This window comes from Ovis canadensis, chromosome 11 (assembly GCF_042477335.2).
Source record: "Ovis canadensis isolate MfBH-ARS-UI-01 breed Bighorn chromosome 11, ARS-UI_OviCan_v2, whole genome shotgun sequence".
In the NCBI taxonomy this organism is placed as follows: domain Eukaryota; kingdom Metazoa; phylum Chordata; class Mammalia; order Artiodactyla; family Bovidae; genus Ovis; species Ovis canadensis.
In genome coordinates, this window is record NC_091255.1 from 47,157,769 (window position 1) to 47,175,343 (window position 17,575).

Here is a 17,575-nt window from a genome sequence, read left to right on the forward strand (position 1 = left end):
AAGGAGTGTTCCTGGTTGAATAAGTGGGTGAAGTTGTGTGACTTTTAGATGTTACCTCTCTCACCTGAGAAAACTGGTGATTGGTCTGAATCCCTTGTAAGAACCCATATTATCAGGGTTCATCATGATAGAGACAGAGAAAGGTAAAACCCAAGGTCCTGGGGAAAGGGGGGGGGGTAAGTGAGAGGAAAGGCGGGAATGTGTTGGATGGCTGAGTTACTGGTGGGAGAGACAGAAGCAGGGCCCAAGTCAGCCCAACATGTTTTCTCCTTGGAAATCATCGGAGTGGGGACTGTCTCCCACTCCCAGGACTCTTGCTCTGGAGAAACACGATCTTTCCTGTCCCATTCTTGCCTGAAATGGAGGAGGTGGTGGTAGCAGCTGGCAAAAAGATTGAATCAAAATAAAATGCAGATGACTCAAATAGAATCAGGCAGGCAGAAAAATTGATTAGACACATGTGACAATGCTGGATTCAGCTGCCACCTTAGCCCTCCCGTTCTAGACCCTAGAAAATTAGGGTTTGCTCCAGAACCATCCTGGGATTCCAACTGTAGCCAATAGTTTTCCATCATATCAGAGGTTTGCACAGTTGGCAAGACTCATTCCTTCCCCAGATCCCCATTTCTGTGGAAGTAACATACATTCTCCAATCAAATCTGCAAGGTTTGGGTGCAGTTTATAACTATTTGTGCTTCATATTTTTCACAACTGTGTGCATTTCTGCTATCTCCCAATTAAAAATTCATCTATAGGCATACCTTGTTTTATTATACTTCACTTTATTGCACTTCCCCAGATACTGCTTTTCACGAATTGCAAGTTTGTGGCAATCCTGCATTGATCAAGTGTATTGGCACCAATTTTCCAACAGCATTATTCTTAAATGAAGGTGCGTACATTTTTTTTCAGACATATTGCTGTTGCACACTTAATAGACTACAGTATAATGTAACTTTTATGCACGGGGAAACTAAAAAAATTGGTATGACTTGCTTTATCAAGATAGTCTCTTTATCAGGATGGTCTATAACAGAATCCACAGTATCTTTGAGTGAGATATACCTCTACTGAATTTTTGAATACTATGTGCTGTCCAGCAGATGTGAGCTCCATGGGAAGGTTTTATTTGCTTCATTCACCACTGTATCCCTGGAGCCTGGCACATAATTTAATGACAGTTATTGATCAGTAAACTTAATTAATGCATGTGTTGAGATCCTGTGCTTAGAACTTTCTATTTTCCTTCATTTGGATTCCTATTTTGCAGATGAGGAGTCTCCTGATCAGAAAATAATTTGCACAAGGTTATACTCTAAGGACTTAGAATATTTTGAAGGGCAGGGGTCAGAAAATAGGAGGCATTGCTCATTGCAATGAAGAGCTAATTCACAGGAAGCCATTTCATATCTTTTCTTCAGGATGGTGACAGGCTGTCCCTCTGCATCCAGAGCTCAGGCCCGGCTCCAAAGCTGAGATGTACTTTGCTTTCAAACAAGAAGGTATGTTTCATACCCAGAGTTAAGCTCAGGAACTTATGGCCTAGGAACACTTGGGAGAGGGAACAGCTCAGGCCTCCTACCCATGCTGCACTGCCCAGGATTGGCTGATGGCACAGGGGTAATTCAGAGGTGGAGTGCACTTTGGGGCCATCAGGCACCAACATCCACCCTGCCCCCTGGCCCTGTTCCCCAAAGCTTCTAGCTGAGGGGAAGTGAAGCAGAAGTACAGGGAGAAGATTCAAACTCCAGCTGGGAGTAAAGTTGGCTTTAGGAAGTATGTCACACACCTCCCCCTCCATCCTTGAGCTGTTTTGACAGTTGACAAAAGGTTCACAGTGGACCTCATGGAATCAAGGCAAAATGACATCATTTAATTCCAAAACTCCTTCATCCATGTCTCTCCCTGCTTGTTACCTGTAAGCTTGCTGGGAGCAGTGGCTCATCTGCTCATCCTTGAGCCACGCACAGCAGTCTGCAACAGTCCAGCGGGGCAAGCACAGCATGGGGAGTCACCCCTGCTTCGCTTACTGGACAAGGTTCTTGCCCCTTCTGCACTGCACTTTTCTCATCTGTGAACTGGGACTAAAATGGTCTCTTTGTTATAGGGTTGATGAGGGTTACTTGTATTAGTTTATTTAAGATGCTTATTACAAGCCTGGCATCTTGTTAAGTGCGTAAAATGAACACTGTATGACTTGACTAATCCTGCTCCCATTTCTCTAATTAACCCAAGGTTAAGAGGCTAGCCTGAAGTCATCCAGCAAATGAGGTAAGAGCCAGGAGCCCAAGTCTCTGCCTTTCAAAGGCTAAGTGATACCATTTCAGAGACCCCCTCAACTGTACTAGCGTGTCATTAGTTCAACAAATATTTATAAAGGTCTACTGTACTTCAGACACTGCCCTAGGCTGAGGAAAGACAGTCAAGGTCACCAAATTTGGGAGCCTTCATTATAGCTGGCAAATCTGGCAATAAATAAGCAACAAATGCACCTTTACATACTGCTGTGAAGGAAATGGATGGCATATCTTAAATACGTACAGTATGGATCCTTGTTTTGTATTACTAAGATGGACAGTATCTGTCTAGGACAAATGAGAGAAAAGCTTGGGCTTTGGTATCTGACTGGCCTGGGTTTGAACTCTAGCTCCATTGTGACCTTGGTCTGATAAATTACCCTTTCTGCCCCTCAAGCCTGTATATTCTCCCATACAGCATCCTGCTAAGGTTTTGAGAATTAAGGTATAATAAAACATAAAATCTCAGCGTTTACAACTTTTCACATCAGGGAGGTCAGGCTAGAATCCTTGATGAGGCCAGGTGCAACTATAACCTTGTACTTTTATGTCCTTTCTCAGTGTTAGTTGAGAAGGGAGTTAGATAGGAATGGGGAATTATCTAGAGGACTGTTGGGAAAAGATTCTTAGGGGAAGCAGCTCCTCCCCATCATTAGATAATGAACAGATACCATTCTTTCCTCCAAGTATACTTTCAATGGAGAAATGTTCTTGCCATCACTCAAAATTTAATGCAGTCTAGTTAAGAATTACAAGTTACCCTCTATAACCCAGTATCTCCAAAGTTGGGTACAGAAAAAAAATATTAGAACTCCTATTTATATTTATTTTTCATATAATTGCTTTTTAATATCTATTTTTGTGTCTTATGATTACACAATATATGGGGTACAGTAGTACAGGTATATAATTTATCAACACATAGGGGTATGCATGATCAAAAATTTCTTACTGACGGGTGTGCAATCAGAAATGGTGAAAGGCCACATGGAGGCTAAGGTAGGAAAATGAAGGTCAGCCCTCATTTTACTTGTCCAACATAAAGTAAGAAAGTGCATTTTTCCATAAAGTAGCCTGCAGGCATCTCACTGCACTAATAAACAGCAGGGTGAAAGAAAGGACCGTTTCTTAATCTCAAGTTAGTGTTCTTTCCAAGTTTCGGGCCTAGGGGGGCAGAGGTGGGGAAAGAGTGTAAGCAGAAATTAAGTACACGCTGCAAACTAAAAAATCCAACTTTTGGATAAGCCATTAAACAGACCAGATCATTAGCCTGAAAAATATGCACAAGACAGGACCGTCTCTAGCAGTTTCAGATTTCTCTGGACAGGAAACCTCCTCCACGTAGTTCTTTCTCACTGCCTCATTTGCAGGAAATTGTTTCTCACTCATTTCCCATTGTACTACAGTAGAGCTTTTCCTTAGATGTGTCCTTCCTCTCCCCAACTCACACATCTGTCACCATACATACCAGCTTCTTTCAAACAGCTCATTTCACCTCCAAAAAGGTGACACCATCTAGAACCAAAAATGAAGCAGCAAAATGTTGAAAATAAAAATAAAGCGGACTTTATTTAGAAGATAAAGGTGGTGGTATCAGTTTTGGTTAATAAAGTTGGGCTCAAGTGTTTTAACAGGTCTTTTACTGCCATCACAGACTGGCATGCCAAGGGCATTCTGAATGCCAATTACAGACGGAAGTTGTTTCAAAATTCAAGATGCTATCAAAAGCTGATGGAGTTTGAATTTTTCAAGTTGGACTAACACACTTTTATATAAGAGTGACTAGATTACTTGGTTCTGAAAATGAAAATACTATACTGAGCAATTCCCCTCTTCCACAAGTCCCTAAGGCAATGTTGCAGTTGCCTCTGACAGCCAAAATCTCAACATTTCAACAGAAGGGAGCTGGGAGGAACTGGGAAAATGAAAAGCAAAATTAATAAATGTAATTGTAACTGATACAGGCAGCTGCCACTTGTGGCAAACCAAAGCCTAGTCTGATGCCTATTTTCTTCACATTTCACTGACATCTTACCAGACGGTAATGACATTCTTGAAGGAATGTGCCAAGACTAGAGTGGGGAAGGCCCAGACAGTGAGTGGACAGAATGCATTTTGCATCCAGTTGCCTTAGGTGGTACAGTTGATTAAGGACAAATACCCAGTGGGAAGACCTACTAGCCAAAGGTAACTAGAAAAAGAGGATAATAAACGCATAACCAGTGCAAAGAAAACTGCGAGGCACCAAGACCGCAAACCAACCAGCCCACTTTCCTCCTCTCCATCACTGAACGGATCTGGGAGAAAGCATTAGTAACAGCACTTGTCAACTGCTTCCCTGGAACAAAACATGACAAAACACACGGAAGGTTTTGTTTTCATCATGGTTCTCGGTGTACTTTATTCTCCTGCTGTCTAGCTAAGCAGCCCACACAGGACAGAAATGGGTAGCACTGAGGAATGATCAGATTTTTTTTTCTCCCCAATATTCCTGCCCCCTCCCTAAGCCCTGACCAACCCTATCAGGAATGGTTAGTAGATCATCCTTTCCCTCAAGGAACAACTAAAATTTAAACAAGGCATTAGAAGGCCAGGCCTCTTCATAGGGCTTAGGAGCTGGTGTGAGCTCTTTATTCACAATGGAGCGTCTTTCCTTCAAACACCTGGATTTTTTTTTTTTTTTTGTACACTGGTTCATAGATCGGCACTTGACTTTGAACCTGGCACCAAAAGGCACAATATCTGATACCCTGTACAAGAGCTATTAGAGATGCTGCCATATGGATGGGCAAAACTGAGCCAATCCCACGTATGAATGGAAGGCCTGAACAGGGAGTTGGCAAAGAGAAAAAAATGTAAGCCCATATTTTTTGCTAGAATGGAAGTAAAAGTGGAAAGTTAAGGTCTTATTTTTTAATCCTCCAAATACCAGGAAGCAATTTAAAATCTTCCTTGGTGCTTTTGAAAGCAGCATATTCAAAATGCCAGCAAAAACTCCTAATAATTGCAAAACCAAAAGGGGATCAAAGCTCACTGACATCCCTCCTTATTGCTGAAAGAGGCTAAAACCAAAATTCAAGGTGCCCTGTTCCCTTGTAAAAGGGAAAAAAATTGTCTGATTTAGTTATCATAGCACATCACACTTTAAACAAAAATATTAAAGCGTGTGACCAGGGAAATGTTTTGACACCATTTTATTAATCTTCAACTTCAGTGGAAAAATATAACCTTTTCAAGTGCCATTTTCATCACAAGAGTTCTAATGTATATATATGTGTGTGTATATACACACACACACACACACATATGTATTCTTTTGATCACTTGGTTTTGAAGTGCAGCAAGAGACCAATACCTCATTATAATCAATCAAATAAATGAGAACAGAAGGCCAAGCAGTTTCCAAATGGTTATTTTATCAGATTGTTTATAAACATTAATTTTTCCTTGTTTGCAATCCAAAATAGTTACCTGAAGTTTGCTGTTTGTATGTGTTTTTTGTTCTCAGTATCTGTTTTCTAAACTCTTTGGCACAATTTTCTGGGGGCGTTCAGACTGCCACAATACATGTCAGGAGAGAACTTTTCTTTTGTGCTGCCAATTCTGAGCGTTTAAATTTTGGTTTGTTTGGGTTGTGGCATTCTTTTGAAGTCTGCATTCTTTATTTGTTAACAATGTATTTTTATTTTTTCTGTATTCTCTAACTCCAGAGTTGTTTTTTTTTCTCCCCCCACCCCACCCCCCACTTCTACATTCACAGTTGAACCATATTATTAGGAAAGGCGCCTTGATGAAAAGATCAGGATGGGAGCTCTGACCATTCGTCAGTGTTTTCCCTAAAATTAAAAAAAAGAAAATGAAAGAAAAAAAAACCCAAAAAACAAAACCTAAAGAGCGTCTTTCCTTTTTTTTTTTCTTCTCTTACATCTCTTGTGCTGCATCAGTAGACCGAACTTCAGTTAGTTTTATGAAATGCAACATCTAACCCCTTTTTTTTTCTGGGAAAAAGAAACTGCAATGACTTGAAGTTGAGAATGTGGATACCGCCTCATTCACACACACTCATTCTCAGACTGTGAAGAACCCCTCACCCTCCTTTTAGCCGGCACGCATACAGTACCAGTACCATGTGGCAAAGGTACACCAAAGGTGGGCTTGAGACCCAGGCTCCGTCTCTCTCATCAGTAGCAAAGGCCAGGCTGCCTTTTACAGCAAAGCACCACAGCTGAACCCAGTCCCTCCTCCTCTCCCAAGCTAGTCATTCCACTCGGCACCGGCCAAAAGACAGAAAAGCTAGTTCTAGCCTCTCCTGGGACGAGAGCTTCCTTTTTTATAAGCAAGTAATTCCACTGTTTTTCACTTTTCCAAGATGGCCGACGTTATGGTTTTCTACGAAGTCAGTGCTTACTTAGCTCACTAACAGCACTGCTGTTGGTGGCTGCAGCTGCTGCTGTGGCAGGATTTTCAATATGGTGTGTTTTCAAGCCTCACTCACTCATTCTCTCATTTCCCAAACATTCAGCATCCGTGCACACTCCTCACTTCCGGGTTTTTCAAAAGATTGGAGATTTCCAGTGGGGGTCTCAGGTTATCATCCCAATGGTAACAGATCTAAAAACAGATGGAAAAAAGGTCAATTTTTGAGATTGCATATAGCCAATAGAGCCAAACATCTCACTGATTCCTACAATTAAGTGCTCAGAGACCTGAAGTGAATTTGTCAACTTTTCAAGGACTGATTATTTTTATTAGTTCCCTATGTGCCATCCACCTGCTTTCATTAGCACTTACAAAGGGTGGAAAACTATAAAGACAAAACTCAAAATGGCCAATTTTACTGAGATGTGTGTCTGCATGTGCTAAGTCACTTCAGTCGTGTCTGACTCTGTGCGACCCCATGGACTGTAGTCCACCAGGCTACTCTGTCCATGGAATTTTCCAGGCAAGAATATTGGAGTGGGTTGCCATGCCCTCCTCCAGGGGATCTTCCCAACTTAGGGATCAAACTCACATCCTTAATGTCTCCTGCATTGGCAGGTTGGTTCTTTACCACTAGTGCCACCTGGGAAGCCCTGAGATCTGTGACGTAAGATAACTGAGTATGTGAGAGAAAAACAAAGCTATATTTCAAAGCAGAGGTCAGACAACTCCAACTTTGGATATCTTTTGTAAAAGAAAGCCATGTCTAAAAGCACTTCAGTAAACAAAGAAAAGAACATGAGGAAAGAAATAGCAGCAAAAAAAAGATTTACGGGAAAAGGCCATTATCGATGACTTTATTAAGGTTCCAAAATGATTTGGGGCGACTTCATTGAATTCTAGTCATATAAATTCTGTCCTTTATCACCAAATACTTGGCTCAAAGAAAGAGGGGCTGCCTGACCCTTTCACTAGTATAAGGCTGAGGAACAAAGTCCTGGCTCAGAAGCACTTATACGGGAAATAGTATAAAACAAAACACCAAAAGAAAGTCCTTGTCAGGGAAGTCTAAAGAAAATGTACCTCCTCCCCAAGAAAGCACAAGAAAGCGGGCAGTGGAAACAAGCTCTTACCAAGCTTGGTTCTTCAGTTTCCTCAGTTCTTTCGTTGCCCATGTAGCAAGGGTTTTCGCTTTGTTAGTCTTCGATCTCCGCCCTTCAGTTAACAGTTCATGGATCATTGGCCTAGCTTCTACTAACTTCAGTACATCCTTCCCAAATGCTGTACACAAGTCCCTGTGCAAAATAAGCACAACTGAAAATGAGCTCTTGGCCCGACAACAAGACCATGTTTAGAACCTTCCACACCTATAGCTAAGCTAGCTATAGGTTTCTTGGTATTTACCTACTTTTTAAAGCCAGAAGAAATTTTCAACATAAGTCAGTCTAATACCTGCCCTCAAAAGATTACAAAAATGAGATGTAAAAAAAAAAATAGAATGACCTTACCCAAGGTTCCATAGCCAATTCATGGTAAAATCAGAACTAGACTCCAAGTCTTTGAGCTCCTCAAAACCAATGTTCTGTCTTCTAATGATGCCTCAGAAACCCTCAGTAGAGGAGGCCAAACAGAGGTAATTTGTTGACCAGTATCAGAATATGAGATGTTGACATAGATCTGATGTTGCTTCTATACTTCTTTGAGAGCTCACTTCTTAGAGTTTGGTGGGGGGAATTAGAAATCTGGAGGGTCTAGAATGAGATTAGAGCTAAGTCCGAAATGAATGATCACCTAAGAACTCAAAACAGGGTATGATGGGGTCTATTAAAGAAAGAAGTCCCCCCTGTGCCAATCCAGGCTACTCTCAATATTCTTTATAACGTGTCTTCTCATTTTCTATGAGAAGTTCTATTCAGCTATCAGAAGCAGGGTATAACCTACCCTATCAGTCCAGCAGCACAAGCTACTACTCCGTCTGTATGATCCTCATCTCCGGCAATGTGGTCAATGAAAGACAGAATAAATTCTACTCGGGGCTGTACCAGCATCACATCCGCTATAAAAGAAAGAGAAGGTCGAATGAGGTTGCCCTCCACCTGGCAGGCATACACCCTGTTTCAAAATTCCCAAATACCCTATGCCCATCATGGAGGCTTCGGTCTAAAGAACTAGTCGTACACAGTTACACCAAACTGTTTTTCCTCATTCGTCAAGTCAACAGAAGAGGTAGATACTCCTTAACAAACAGAAGCATGTATATATATATAGAAGGACAAATGGAACCTTTCCTTTAAGCCTATATCATCAGAAGTGTGAAGTACAGTATTTCCCCAGTCAATAACAAAAAACATCAGGTGACAGAGGAAATCTAATCCCCCAATCCTTCAATTCAGATGACTGGACTGGGGGAGGGGCAGCACATCTCAAGAACTCCCACTTGGGGTTGGTATACATGCACCAGCATCAACAGGCTTGCTGGATTCCATCCCTTGCAATGATCAAACAACACAGCTGAGGAATGGTGGTCAGAAATAATAAAGTCTATAACCTCCCCCAAAGCTACTCCCTTCATTAGAGCACTGTTCCTCCTCCCCTTCTTTTAAGCAGTAAGTGCTAGTTTACAAGTAAGCCATGCAATGAGCACACAGTCCATCTGGCTAAGTGCACACTAGACTAAGTCAACTGGAATGTATACTCAACGGTGTACGTTCTCCTGGTCTCCCTTCAATCCCTGGACAATTCCGGTATAGGCTTCCAAGCAGCCTTCCCGTAGCTCATTCAGATAATCCACCATGTCATAGTCTGACTGCAAGAGAAAAAGAATAGGATCACTGTATTCGATGGCTTTTGGTTGTGCATTTGTGAAAAGTCCCACTCCTCCAATCAGGGCTGGACTTAAAAGATACCTTTAAGCTTACCTTGTCCACTTGGGCCTGGGAGGCCTGCTGAAGAGTATTCAAAACCACCTCTAGGTATTTTTTAAACTCTCCACCAATAGCAAGGGCAATATCACCAAACACTGACAGAATCTGTGGCTTCACAGACCTGTGAACATTTTCATTCTGACAAGGAGGAAAAAAAACAGAGTTCTGTCCAAAGACTCAAAGAGCTTTTTTAACAATAAGCAACTAATATATTGGGTATAGACCTGTAAGTGACATACACAAAAGTCAGCAGTGGTCATCTCTAGGTAGAGGAGATTATAATATTTACTTTTCCTCTGCACTTAGGTTCCCACCTGCGCCACTCAGGTTCCATACATTGAGCATGCATCTCTTTATTTCCTTAGGTTAGAATCATCTTGTGAAAATGAACAATTCCCTTCATAAGCCCACAGCCAACATTCTGGAATATACAAACTCTCTGCCACAGATCTTGATGTTTAACCATCTAAGACTATGTGTGTAGACACTCACCCCCAAGTTCTCCAGTAAGAGCTGCATCACCTCGTCACAGAAAGGTAAGATGTTGGATTGCAGGGCACGGCATAAGTCTCCCACTAAGCCCACAGCCGCCAAACAAACCTGCAAAGAATTAAGTCGATCATCTCTGGAACAGAAAAAGGCTGCCAGCAAGGGGTAAGGCATACCTAGCTACTGATCCTTTACCACATGAACTTAGAGTTGAAGAAGGAAAGACCCTTCTTCCCTGAGCTTAGTTCATTTTAACAACCAATACGGCAGAAAGAGAATTACGGTTATTTAAACTATCATTAAGAAAGGACAGAAAAGACAATATTCACCAGGGATGGTGGTGGCAGAGACAGGTGGTTTATTGAAAACAAAACAAAACCCTTCTGAGGGTACTACTCTGGTGTGTCTAATATCCAGTTTCTTACTGACTACTTTTAGTTCAGACACTTATGGCAACAAAGTAGCTCAACCCTGATACACATGGAGAAGCCCCACCTGGGTTACAGGATCCAGATTTCTGTACTATAATACCCGCCAGGTATAAATGAAGACATAAACATATTATTTTTGAAAAGCACAGTTTACCTGGTACTCAGCGTAATTTTTCAATCCAATGCCCAAGAAGGGTTTAAAGGCCTCCATGTACTTTAGGAATTCACCACCCAACACTGTAAAAAAACCCCAATTTATTAGCACCACAGGATCACAGATGTGAGCAAAAATAACCATCTTAGCTCTCCCAAAATGTATGCACTCCAGTCAAAAGGCTGGGTAAAATAAGAGTTAAATAGCAATTTCATCATAAAGACATTACTGCTGTCTTGGACAAGCCAAATTCATTACTGCTGGAGATAATGCCAAATCTCCAGAGTGGGATTTCACTCTGGTTGAAACTACCAAGCGGTATGGCTCTCAAGGAATGTCAAAGTTAATTATGAATTGTCTGAGCTAGTGATACTGATTTATACTTCTTCATCTGATTGTAACATGAACTCTTTGGAAGCCAGTTTGTTTTTTTGTCCTCACCATGTGGCTTGTGGGATTTCAGTTCCCTGACCAAGGATTGAACATGGGCCACGACAATGAAAGCACCAAATCCTAACCACCAGTCCATGAGGGATTCCCAGAAGCCAGCTTAATAAATCAGGATCTTTAAACAATTCCATCAAGGACTTACTTAACAAGCCTGTCAAGAAAAGCTGTCTGGGTTTCATATTCAATTCAGCTACTCTGGGAACTAAAATTAACTTCTGTGCCCTGCCAGGGTGGTCACAAGGGGCCGGACCAGTTGGACATAGGTTCCTTATGCTAGAAATGAGTCTGCCTTAGTAATACACCTTATAGACCACCACTGAAGAAGCATTCCCAGTTTCTGAAGTCAGATACGGTTTCCCCAAAGCAATTCTGAATAGTTAAGATATGTAACAATCAGAAAATCAATTAATTCCTAGAACTCAGTGTTTCATTCCATTCCATACTAAGCACCATATTGTCTCAACCTAGATCCAAAGCATTAAAACCCAAACCAGAAGGTACCAAGTGCCAGGAAAGAAAACATAAAACCTTTGCTTCCTCCATCCTTTACAGGTGTCAAAGCTCAATGAAGCAAGTTACGTTTCAGGGGGAAAAGGAACCCGAGGAACATGAGGTAGGTGAGTTCCCTCCACCCCCAAAGAGCTGCCAGCCTGACTTGCACACTGGCTCCCATTCACTTCAGGGAGTGGCAGGGCAGTTACACACAAATTTATACTCATGTTCACTCCAACTCTGAACTGACTCGATAACACGTATGTGAAAAGACAGGACTATGCTTTTTGCAGTCAAAAATTCTTCATGGCTACTGAAACTCTCTTGCATTCTACAGAAATTTCCTTGCCTGACTGTGGCTCACTGACCTTCCACCAATGTGCTAACGGCCATTAGGGCATCCTCTTGCACTCCCCCAGACCCAGCTGTGCTTTGGAACATCCTTAACAGGGAGGCCATGACCACATCAGAGATCTGCAAAGCATCTTGATGTTGCACCTTCCGGAGAACATTCTGTAAAATGAATAAAAGTTCAGAATCGGGTAATTCCAAACCCTCCAACCAGCACACCATACTGTGTCTTTGATTTTTTTTTTTTTAATCAGTTAAGTCTCTAGAACTTTTTTGGGGGGAAAAGCTTTTTCTGCTCAGAAGTTTTGAAAGTGCAAATCAACTGCAACAAAACATACATCTAAATAACTCATCTATTTCCCAATTCAGAACAAGCATAAGAGGATCTTCCATCAAGTGTGATAAATCTGCCTCCATTATTTAGCTGTATTGAAATGGCAGTTAAATTATTTCAGCTTTGAAGAAGGACATGTCATATGTGAATTATTACTCATAAAACAAAAAAAGCAACCCTTTCTATGGCCTAACCCATTTACAGATTTTTGGTCAAGAAAGTCTTGATAAAGCCAATCTGACTTTTCCCAATTCAACATTCTTCAAACCTCCCTCCTTACCCTTTGTTTCAACTAATGTCACTGAATCAGTAAAGAGCTGTTAACAGTCATGTTTTAAAAAATTAAGTCTGGTGTAAGGAGACTTAAGGAGAAGGGAGTCATAGGTAAGATGGTCTAGTTAGCATCACTCAATTCTATAACCTAGTACTACCCTAAGCACTAGACAAGTTCCAAGGTTTCCCTATTCTTAGGTAAAAAAGGGAGTAACTCTTCAGCCATGCCATCACGCTAGTCATGATCAAGGAGTAACATTTTCCCAGTCTCTCCTCAGAAAAAAAAGTCTACTGTGATCATCAGGAAATTATAAATTTATAATCTGTATATTACAATTATAAATAACAAAGTTTCCAAAAGCAGTTGCTTCAAAAGATGATGGCAAAAACACAAGGCTCTGTTTTTAGCTCAGTGAACCATAGCTGGGAACCAAATCTGACCAGGCTACACTTGAACAACCTGATGAAAACCAAAAATGAAAGGCTGCTAATACAAAATAGCTTCATGTTTGGGAGGACCATCACAAATGGGAGGAGTTTCCTTCCCTACATTGTACAAAAGGCAAATTTTATGGACAGACAAGAAAGGAAAATGGGAAACTCTCCTAAGACGAATGTCTTTTGAGAAGAGCTTCTGACCATCATCACCCACAACATCATCTTCATCCTGAGACACAGCACTTTTCCTGGTACTATTAAGTGATAAGGCACCATCATACCTGAAGAGTTGCGCAGAGTAAAGACTGAAGGTCATTGAACTGGATCCTATCCGATGTGCTCTGGATATGTGACTACAAAGAAAAGAAGATCATGTTCTGAGTAAACACCTTCTGAAAGGCTCTGAACACCCTCCCAAAAAAGCTTCCATTTTTGCTGGATAAATAATCTCTACTAGTGCTAATGGAAAGTTAATAAACTTATGCATATATATGGTGTAACACATACATGAATAAACTGTACTAAGCAATGCAATTGGAAGTTGTAACATTTTTTGTATGAGCCTTATGTCTTTCTAAGAACATATATACTTAAACACCGAAAACAAGAGAACAGTCTTGAAATAGAGCCATGTGTAAAGCACCACGCCCTTCCCGTCAGGAAGGCGTTCAGTCTCACCTCCATCTGGAGCACCTGTTGCAGGCGTTCCATGATGACCAGAGTAGTTTTCTGAACTGCAGGGTAACAGTCCTTGGCACTGTTTTTCACAATTTCCATTAGCGATTCATATGCAGAACTCCTCAGGTTGTTCTGGTGTCCATCAGGTCTATAAGGAACACACAGCAAAAAACCTTAAAGTCTTGACCGAGAAAGGACAGAGTCGTTCTTATGTAGACATTATCTCACTGAAAATAACCCCCAAACCAATATGGCTGCAGACCTGATCTGAAATTGGCAGACACAATATAGCCTGGAACCAAAATTTCAATCTCTGAGCCAATGATTATGTTCAATATGGTTTCCAGACCTGATAATTAGAATGGCCCTTTTAGAAAAGGGCTAAAATTATACGAAAAATAGTTAAAAATGTTGAAGAACCTATGTGGACAATAGACTAGTTTGCACAAAAAGCTATGAAAAAGATATCTTGGGAATTCCCTGGTGGACCAGGGGTTAGGATTCCATGCTCTCACTGCCAAGGGCTCAGGTTCAATCCCTGGTGGGGGAACTAAGATCCCATAAGCCAGGCAGTGAAGCACCAGGATTCTTTTCCTTTCTCCTATTGCAATGTTTCTATATTAGACAGCCCCCAAAAAGAGTGTAAAAGGAGTTGGATGCAAAGACACCACTCATTTCTGTTAAGTACCAGTTACCTGTCTGTGGTCTCCAAGAGCTTCTGAACTATGAGTTCAAAAGAAGATGATAAGCAATAGGTAGCTGGTTCTTCCTGATCATCAGCTACATCTGCAGCTTCATAAGCAGCTTCAGCCAGACTGGAGAAAGCCTTAAACCCAGACAGAGTAAATATTAATTAGTCCTGAAAAGAACCCCATTCCAGAATCACCTCATTTTCCTTTAAGATACCCTGGGCAGTGTTCCTTTCCAACTGATCTAAGAATAAATCAATGGCAGTGAATCTTTAATTCTCCCTGTCAAGGTCATCTCAAGACAATATCTATACGTATCCTTAAATAAATGTATGTATCTGTATTTATATTTTGTTTCTCCTGCCCACAGGAGAAATATTCTCTAAACAGTACAGTATTCTCACCTACCATGAATGCCTACCACTTCATTTCTTCTCTCTGCATTCACAGGAAGCCTTTTAATTCCACTCCCTCTTTATTTGAACTTCCTCCCCCAAATCCCAAAGTTCCCTAGTGAACTATACTCAGCCTATACTGACTCAGCACTTGGGCCGCCTACCTTCCTTCCCTCGTGACCCCTTCTCAGCAATGGTACTTTTCGTAGCCAGCAACTCTCTACCTTAAAATTTCTTGTCCCCAAGCCACTGAAGAAAAGAAAGAAAACCAAGTCCACAGAGTTTTCCCACTGGGTTAGCATGACTGTTCTAAACCGGTCACCATGAGTCAACAGCTCCCTCTGGGTCATGCAGCTCACATCTCCCCCACATTTTAATTGATGAAATTAGGAAGGAGATGCTATTCAAAAAGAGCCTTCTAGTGAGGTAGATCCATTTCTCTCCCACACCTCCTACTTCCTTGCCAATGGCTTAGTCAAGCTCCTTATCTCAACAGGAAGAAAATGCCTCACCCAGCACACATTTGAAGCCACTCTGGGCTCAGCACTGAGGCCCTCAATCAGACACTGCAGCAGGGGAGTCAAGTAGACATCATTGATGGCGGCTTCAGGGAGCAGTTCACAGATTCTGCCCACTGTCCATGCAGTTGTATCTCGAACAACTACACTGGGGTCTTTCATTAATTCTATTAAGGTGGGCATAGCCTGTAAACATAACAGTTATTGGCAAAACAAAACAAATATAGCCTGTAAACATAACAGTTATTGGCAAAGAAAAACAAAGATTGAAATTCATGCTGACCAACACCTCAGAAGAGGAAACACTGATAGTTGGGTTTTAACTCAAAGTTATCAAAACAGTTTTGTCATTTTATACGATATGCTTGTCAAATATTCAACAATATAACAAAAGTAACTGGAAACATGAAAAAGTCCCTCTCTCTTCATCAAATCTCAGTACAGTTTTATTAAGACTTTGGTACAAATACTTTCAGCCATCTTTATTGAATTATTCAGGCAGAGATCCCAGGATGCAGCTGAAATGGCATTTAGCTATTCCTGAAAGGTTGAGTTCCATATACTAAACTAAAATGCACTCTTGTGTCACTTGTTGTAGGAAAATAAATAACAAAACTTTCATTAAGATTTTTCATTACATGTCATTTTGTCCTGAGGACTGAATACCCACATCATTGAAAACCATGGAGAATTATTTGTGTTATAATATTTAGTGAAGAAAAAAGAAACCAACAAAAAACAAGTTGTAAAAGTATTCATACAGTAAGACCTCCACCCTAGTACGCACACAGAAGAAAACCTTCAAGGATAAATACAAAGCATTAATAATGTTACCCTTGGGCAAGAGGATTAAAGGTAACCTTTTTTGGGGCCTTGTCTCCATTTTTCAAGTTGTATGGTTTTTGTAATAAAAGTTAAGAAATACATTTTATGCCTCATTGACAGCAAACAGCTATCTATAAGTAACCTTTGTGGATGATTATTTACAGCTTTGTTCTTAAAGACAAATCTTCAAGCAAAAGGTTAAACGATAAACAATCCCACTTCCCACCCCTACACTCCCTCAGCTTTACCTGTATAACTAGTGGTTTGAGCTGATTGGGCTCTGGTCCTTCCAAGATGCAGCCAAAGGCCATCACTGCTGCATCCCGGTACCGCCAGTCAGGGTTCTTGATGTGCTCTTTGATGAAGGGAAGGACATGTGGGACAATGTCATCTTCACAGCAGGTGGCCAGAAGCATGAGGCACACCCCTGCTGCTTTGCAGGGGTTCCAGTCGTCATCGTCGTCATTTTCATCCTGGTTAAAGAATGTGACAGTAGTTCAGTTCTTAATCAAAGAAGCTCTTCAACTCAAAAGGACCTCTGATTACAGTACTCCCAATTATCATTACAACTTAAGCTTTGGGGAAGTAAATAAAATAGAAACCTTCATATCTTTATCTCCTCCACAAAAATTCGTCAACACAACCTCTGTTAAACAAGATGCAGACAGAGGGAAGCTATTTCTCACTACTATACAACAAGATGAACAAGCTCCCACTACATGAATACAGGTGAATTTCAAATACATAGAGTAAAAGGCAGAACAGAAGAAAGCTAAATGACTAGTAATATAAAGCTCAAAACTAGTCAAAACCTATGGAGTTAAAGGTGAGGGAAGAGGAAGAAGGCACTGGTAGGCAGAGCCTTCTGGTATGCCAGTAATTGTTATATTTCAAAAATTTAAAAAAGATTACATTTGGATTTCCCTTGAAAATGGCAATCAAGGTGTTTTTTATTGTGGCCATTCACACCAGAGTAATTTAAGACAATTATACTTATGCAGTTTCAGAAAATTACATACCTAAAGAATGATTTGTTTCCCAATGAGATGCACAGCAAAAATATACAAAAGCAAAAATACTAAGATCAAAAGATTAAAAAAAAAAAAAGGCAACTGTAAAACTGAAAGATGAGATGAAAATTTAAGGGAACACCCAGTCCATTTCAAAGTAATATATCTCTACTTATCTTTTGAGACTGCTGTATTAAGAGTCATGAAATTCCCTAAAAGCAAATTATATTCCTGTATACACAGAAATCCTGCAGTGCTCAGTCACAGCATTATTTCCTCAGAGCACTGCCAGCTCTTTGGTATAGCTCACAGGCACCAGAACAGGTGAGGTGACAGAATCTTTCTCAACACCATAAAGCCAAAAAGAACACCAGAAACTAAGAACACTTCCTAGAAGATAACTTCTCA

The 17,575-nt window shown here is 40.8% G+C and overlaps 2 protein-coding genes across 2 annotated transcripts in view; one reads left to right on the plus strand and one right to left on the minus strand.

The window, feature by feature from the left end:
* Positions 1-12,228, plus strand: part of LOC138415469 (proline-rich protein HaeIII subfamily 1-like) — a 15,393-nt gene extending 3,165 nt beyond the window's left edge. The window contains exons 4-6 of the mRNA XM_069544093.1: positions 800-892; positions 1,422-1,502; positions 10,006-12,228. Coding sequence (XP_069400194.1) covers positions 800-892; positions 1,422-1,429 — 101 coding nt within the window. The 3' untranslated portion in view covers positions 1,430-1,502; positions 10,006-12,228. The remainder of the gene's footprint in view (positions 1-799; positions 893-1,421; positions 1,503-10,005) is intronic.
* The window catches only part of KPNB1 (karyopherin subunit beta 1), a 24,332-nt gene continuing 10,597 nt past the window's right edge, over positions 3,841-17,575 (minus strand). The window contains exons 10-22 of the mRNA XM_069543259.1: positions 16,406-16,630; positions 15,327-15,518; positions 14,426-14,556; positions 13,731-13,878; positions 13,334-13,405; positions 12,025-12,169; positions 10,715-10,797; positions 10,133-10,240; positions 9,635-9,778; positions 9,417-9,522; positions 8,658-8,772; positions 7,850-8,011; positions 3,841-6,908 (exon numbers count right to left, since the gene is read on the minus strand). Of these exons, the coding sequence (XP_069399360.1) occupies position 6,908; positions 7,850-8,011; positions 8,658-8,772; positions 9,417-9,522; positions 9,635-9,778; positions 10,133-10,240; positions 10,715-10,797; positions 12,025-12,169; positions 13,334-13,405; positions 13,731-13,878; positions 14,426-14,556; positions 15,327-15,518; positions 16,406-16,630 (1,632 nt within the window). The 3' untranslated portion in view covers positions 3,841-6,907. The remainder of the gene's footprint in view (positions 6,909-7,849; positions 8,012-8,657; positions 8,773-9,416; positions 9,523-9,634; positions 9,779-10,132; positions 10,241-10,714; positions 10,798-12,024; positions 12,170-13,333; positions 13,406-13,730; positions 13,879-14,425; positions 14,557-15,326; positions 15,519-16,405; positions 16,631-17,575) is intronic.